This window comes from Zophobas morio, unplaced genomic scaffold, assembly GCF_036711695.1.
Source record: "Zophobas morio isolate AGI-343-1 ecotype UQ-CSIRO unplaced genomic scaffold, CSIRO_AGI_Zmor_V1 ptg000004l, whole genome shotgun sequence".
NCBI classification, from domain to species: domain Eukaryota; kingdom Metazoa; phylum Arthropoda; class Insecta; order Coleoptera; family Tenebrionidae; genus Zophobas; species Zophobas morio.
This window is the reverse complement of record NW_026972109.1, coordinates 1408155-1414154: the sequence shown is the minus strand read 5'-3', so window position 1 is coordinate 1414154 and position 6000 is coordinate 1408155. Positions and strand designations below refer to the sequence as shown.

The 6000-nt window shown below is 29.6% G+C and overlaps 2 protein-coding genes across 3 annotated transcripts in view; both read right to left on the bottom strand.

Annotated features, from left to right (window-relative positions):
• Positions 1-774, bottom strand: LOC135133948 (uncharacterized). The gene is made up of 3 exons (XM_064062516.1): positions 606-774; positions 446-496; positions 1-400 (listed from the first exon to the last, which is right to left on the bottom strand). Exons 1-3 carry the CDS (start codon positions 647-649, stop codon positions 61-63), a joined length of 435 nt encoding a protein of 144 aa, XP_063918586.1. The 5' UTR covers positions 650-774; the 3' UTR covers positions 1-60.
• A 180-nt stretch (positions 775-954) lies between these two features.
• Positions 955-6000, bottom strand: part of LOC135136834 (MICAL-like protein 1) — a 90715-nt gene continuing 85669 nt past the window's right edge. For both annotated transcript variants that reach the window (XM_064066273.1, XM_064066266.1), the window contains exons 8-10: positions 1736-1987; positions 1583-1685; positions 955-1526 (exon numbers count right to left, since the gene is read on the bottom strand). In XM_064066273.1, coding sequence (XP_063922343.1) covers positions 1103-1526; positions 1583-1685; positions 1736-1987 — 779 coding nt within the window. In that variant the 3' untranslated portion in view covers positions 955-1102. The remainder of the gene's footprint in view (positions 1527-1582; positions 1686-1735; positions 1988-6000) is intronic.

The window sequence follows — 6000 nt, the reverse complement described above, 5'->3', positions numbered from 1 at the left end:
TCGGGCAAAAGCTTTATTAGCTACACTAACATTGCTTACAGACAAACAAACTGTTTTTATTTAATATTTGTGGTAAAAGGGATCCATAACATAGTGGAGAACCCCAAAAGCACCCACTCTTGTGGCAGTGCGCACAGCCACATCTTTAGCTACCATGTTACAACCAATAGCCAACAATGCAGTATTAGCATGAGTGATGCCAGCTTGTGCCACTTTCAGACCATTGGTGGTGGACCCCATGGTTGCCAAATCCAGGGAAATCCCTACCACGGCTTCTGCCAACTTCTGATGGCCATGCCAGGTCTCTCCATGCTGGTATGCGTGAACGGCACAACCCAGATTGGCGAAGTTACCAACGACCGGCAAAAACCCGAGCACAGTGATTCCCCAGCTGGGTTGACTAAAATAGAAAAGGTTACAAGGGTAACGCAAACGTAAAACTTACAAAGCGTTGCAGATTTCCATGTTCCGCGTTTTTTCCCACATGGAAGACAAGCTGGAAACAATAATGTTTAATTTTTAGTTACGTTTGGAGGTTAGGTGTCCTTAAAACACAATCGCGTGAAAACGAGCAATTTTGTGAAATTAACCATAAAATCTCTCACCGATTTTTCATGTTTTCTTTGAGTTCGTCGTTGTAATAAAACATCTTGGACACCTTTTCAGGGTTCGCAGCAAAAGCACAATGAGAAAACTTGTTTTAATGACGGTGTGTATCTCGTAAATTTATATAGACGTGTCTGAGAACAAGGTACTTCACAGAACGCCACTTACCGAAATGGCCGACGGTGGCGCTGTATTCGCGATAGTTTTTGATTGGTCGATTCATGCGTCAATACGATTTACAAATATTGTGACCTATTTTTAAACCGTGGCGTCATTAGGGTCAACAAGTTAGTTACTTAATTGTTTAAAATTTTTTTGCTGCTGTACAGGAAAACAAAACAACAAATCTACTGAAAAATAACTTTATATAAATGAAATACTAATACATAAAAAATCACAAAATGACACTAACGAACGTAAGGATTTCTTCAAATCTCGATAAATCATGTAAAGCACAGCTTTCATAACAATAACCACAAATAACATGAATAAGTACTCAAAATATGTTAAACTTTTTCTTCTTTTTATCCTTAAGCGAAGACGTCGAACTTTCAGATTCATCAATATCTTTATCGGCATCAATTTTCTGAGCTTTCAATTTGGACTTCTTCTCTTTTTTATGCTTCTTCTTTTCTTTCTTGGCGCTTTTCGTCTCGGCAGATTTATCTTCTTCCTTTTTCAGCGAAAACAGGTTAAGCTGATTATTGATACTGTCATCCTCCTCGGCTTCTCGCACGCGATCCATCTCAAGACATTCAATTATTTCATTCCTCCTTTCAACTATTTCTACTAATCTATTTATAAGCTCCTCTTCTCTGGCTTTATCCGAATCCGTTTTATTGGCTTCTGGCTGCAGCATCAAGCATCTGATCTGGTATTCTATATCGGCGTGTTCTTCCTCCAGTTTGTGTTGCCTCCGCCTGAAAACCAATCTTGGACTTCACTCAAAAAAAAAAAAAAAAATGAACAAACTTACAAATACATAAGCTCCGCTTGTCGTCTAAAGAGTTCGTTTTTCTCATTGACGAGTTCAAACAACTGAAGAATCATGTCTTCGATTTCTGGAGACAAGGCGTCGTCTGAAAAATATATTATAATATAGGTGACAAACGAAGATCGGTCCGCCCACCTGGACTAATTCCCGGAGCTTCACACTTCTCCCTTATAATCTGCTCCAAACGCACCCCTTGTTTCTCTAAACCCTGTTGTTGAATTTCAATCAGTTCCAACTCGCGTCGGACCTCCACAATAGGCAAAGACTTGATTATTCTTCTTTGAGGGATGGGTCTGGTCGGGGCTTGTCCCTTTTTCCGTTTCCACTTTCCATGGGTGCTTTTGTTAGGGGCGCTTAAGCTGGACGAGTTTTCGCTGGAGCTTGGACCTATAATACCATAGTAGAGTCATAGCATTGTTTAAGTATATTATAGTTGGACAACCTATACGGACAATCACTTTCCCATGTAGAAAAGAATGAATATATATTTTACTCTCTCACTCGCTTCACTATGAAGTGGCGGTAAAGAATAACTATGGATTATCATCAAACTATGAACACCAAATTAATTCAATATGAACATCTTCTTACGTATTTTTTTTATTAACGGTAGTCAAATCATTAAATACATATTATTTTTGAAACTAAAATGCATTTTATCCTAAGATTGTATCACAAAATATTCATCACCATTTAAATATATACGATTTAGACATCAAGAAATAAATTTAAAATTGCAAAAATTATACTAAAACAGCCTTAAATGTGTCTTGTATGTACGTGCTTATCAGTATGTAGGCATTTTAACGCACAGCAATAATCGTTCTTGATGAGTAATGACTGATGACTACTGTAACACAGTAAATCCTCGAAATCGAAAATTTAAAACACTGAAAAATTCAAATATGGGAAAATTGTAAAATCGAGAAATCAAAAAATAAAAAAATCAAAAAAATTAAAATTGGAAAATCTAAAATTTAAAAATTGAGAAATTGAACAATCGGTTAATTCAAAAATCGAAACATCGAAAAATTGGAAAATCGAAAAATAAAAAAAATTGGACAATCGAAAATTAAAAAATTCCGAAAATTGAAAAAAACTAATAAATTTAAAAAATTGAAAAGTTAAAATTGAGAAATCGAAAAACTGAAAACTCACAAAATTGTACGAAATTTCAAAAAATTAGGAAATTAAAAAATTGAGAAACAAAAAAGTCAAAAAAGCAGAGTCTAAAAATCGCAAACTTAAAAAATCGAAAAATTGAAAAATCAAAAACCTGAATAATCGAAAAATCGAAGAACTGAAGAACTGAAAAATCGAAACTTTAGGAAGTGGAGAAATGGGAATATAAAAAAATAGATTAATTGAGAAATCCGAAAACTAAAAATTCAGAAACGTCAAAATTTGAAAAATAAAAAAATATTGAAGAACTAAAAAATCGAAAAATCTAAAATTTAAAACATTGAAAAGTTAAAATATCCTAAAACTGAAAAATGGAGAAATCCAAACATCAAAAAATCAAAAAAAAAAAATAAAAATAAAAATCTAAAATTTAATAATCGAAAAACTGAAAAATCAACGAATCGAGAAGTCGAGAATTTAAAAAATTGGACAATTGAAAAATCGGATAAATCAAAAATCGAAACATCGAAAAATCGAGAAACCGAAAAGCAAAAAATCTAAAAAACAAAACAAATCGAAAAATCGGAGGATCGAGAATTTGAGGAGTCGGAAGCCGAAAAGGAAAGTTAAAAATTGAAAAATTCAGAAATTGAACAATCAAAACAACGAAACATCTGAATTCGATAAATTGAGAAATTAAAAAATTGAATAATCGAAAAATTTGAAAAACGAAAAACTGGAAAATCAAAAATTAAAATTAAAAAAATCGAAAAATTGAAATATAGAAGAACTGAAAACTCGAGATATCGAAAAACCTAGAATTTTAAAAAATGAAATATTAAAACATCGAAAAGTTTAAAAATTGAGAAATTGAAGCATTAAACAGTCCCAGAATTGAAAAATCTAAAGTTTACAATAAATTGAAAATCCAAAAAGGAAAAAAGCGAGGAATCAAAAAAAATCCATTAATTCAAAAATCGAAAAGTCGAAAAATTGAAATATTGAAAAATCTCATAACTGAAAGAAATATTCAAAAAATTGAGAAATTAAAAAATTGGAAAATTGAGAAATCGAAAATCTAAAAAAGCAAAATTGAAAAATCGTAATCTTAAAAAATCGAAAAATTGAGGAATTGAAGATGTGAAAAATCGAAACTTTAGGAAATCCAGAAGTGGACAAATAAAAAAAATACTTTAGAAATCGGCAAACTGAAAATTTAGAAACGTGAAAATTTGAAAAATAAAAAAATATTGAAGAACTAAAAAATCGAAAAATCTAAAATTTAAAACATTGAAAAGTTAAAATATCCTAAAACTGAAAAATGGAGAAATCCAAACATCAAAAAATCAAAAAAAATAAATAAAAATAAAAATCTAAAATTTAATAATCGAAAAACTGAAAAATCAACGAATCGAGAAGTCGAGAATTTAAAAAATTGGACAATTGAAAAATCGGATAAATCAAAAATCGAAACATTGTAAAATTCAAAAATTGAGACATCGAGAAATCGAAAAATCAAAAGACAAAAAAAACCGAGGAGTCGAAAAATCGAGAAGTCGAAAAATCAAAAAATTGAGAAACCGAAGTAGGCCAAAATCGAAAAATCTAAAATTTAAAACATTGAAAAGTTAAAATATCCTAAAACTGAAAAATGGAGAAATCCAAACATCAAAAAATCAAAAAAAATAAATAAAAATAAAAATCTAAAATTTAATAATCGAAAAACTGAAAAATCAACGAATCGAGAAGTCGAGAATTTAAAAAATTGGACAATTGAAAAATCGGATAAATCAAAAATCGAAACATTGTAAAATTCAAAAATTGAGACATCGAGAAATCGAAAAATCAAAAGACAAAAAAAACCGAGGAGTCGAAAAATCGAGAAGTCGAAAAATCAAAAAATTGAGAAACCGAAGTAGGCCAAAATCGAAAAATCGAAAACTTAAATATGGAAAAATTGATAAAGCGAGAGATTGAATAATCAAAACATCGAAACATCCGAATCTCAATGAATTGACATCTCAAAAAATTTAAACATTCGTAAATTTAAAAAATTAAAATATAGAACTGGAAACTCGAGAAACTGAAAAATCTAGAAATTTAAAAATTAAAATATGAAAAAGTTGAAAAATTGAGAAATTGAAATAAAAAACAAAAAACTGAAAATCCAAAAATAAAAAATAGAAAAATCTAGAAGTCGAAAAATGAAAGAATCGAAGTATTGCAAAATATCAAAACTGAAAGAAATATCCAAAAATTGAGAAATCGACAAACCAATAAAGCGAACTCGAAAGATCGAAGAATTGAAGAACTGAAAAATCGAAACTTTGAGAAGTGGGAAAATCAAAAATAGATTAATTGAGAAATCAGAAAACTGAAAATTTAACGCAAAAATTTGAAAAATTCAAAAATTTAAATACTGAAGAACTGAAAAGTCAAAAAATCGAGAAATCGAAAAAACTAAAATTTAAAACAATGAATAATTAAAATATCGCAAAATTGAAGAATCGAGAGATCCAATTCAATTTGAAAAATTGAAAAATCGGGGCACTGAAAAATTGGAAAATACAGAAATTGAAAAGCTCAAAAGAAAAAAATCGAAAATCCGAGAAATCCAAAAATCGAAACATCGAAAAATTCAAAAACTGAGACTTCGAGAAATCGAAAAATCGGAGGATCGAGAAATTGAGGAGTCGGAAGCCGAAAGGGAAAGTTAAAAATTGAAAAATTGAGAAATTGAACAATCAAAACAACGAAACATCTGAATTCGATAAATTGAGAAATTAAAAAATTGAATAATCGAAAAATTTTAAAAAAGAAAAACTGGAAAATCAAAAATTAAAATTAAAAAAATCGAAAAATTGAAATATAGAAGAACTGAAAACTCGAGATATCGAAAAACCTAGAATTTTAAAAAATGAAATATTAAAACATCGAAAAGTTTAAAAATTGAGAAATCGAAGCATTAAACAGTCCCAGAATTGAAAAATCTAGAGTTTACAATAAATTGAAAATCCAAAAAGGAAAAAAGCGAGGAATAAAAAAAAATCCATCAATTCAAAAATCGAAAAGTCGAAAAATTGAAATATTGAAAAATCTCATAACTGAAAGAAATATTCAAAAAATTGAGAAATTAAAAAATTGGAAAATTGAGAAATCGAAAATCTAAAAAAGCAAAATTGAAAAATCGTAATCTTAAAAAATCGAAAAATTGAGGAATTGAAGATGTGAAAAATCGAAACTTTAGGAAATCCAGAAGTGGACAAATAAAAAAAATA

What these genes read in the sequence shown, in the direction of transcription:
- LOC135133948 (XM_064062516.1), bottom strand. Translation starts at nt 649, where the DNA reads ATGTTTTATTACAACGACGAACTCAAAGAAAACATGAAAAATCG. An exon ending in AAAGAAAACATGAAAAATCG is followed by an intron (nt 497 to 605) that starts GTGAGAGATTTT and finishes TATTGTTTCCAG; the next exon opens with CTTGTCTTCCATGTGGGAAA. An exon ending in ATGGAAATCTGCAACGCTTT is followed by an intron (nt 401 to 445) that starts GTAAGTTTTACG and finishes TTTCTATTTTAG; the next exon opens with TCAACCCAGCTGGGGAATCA.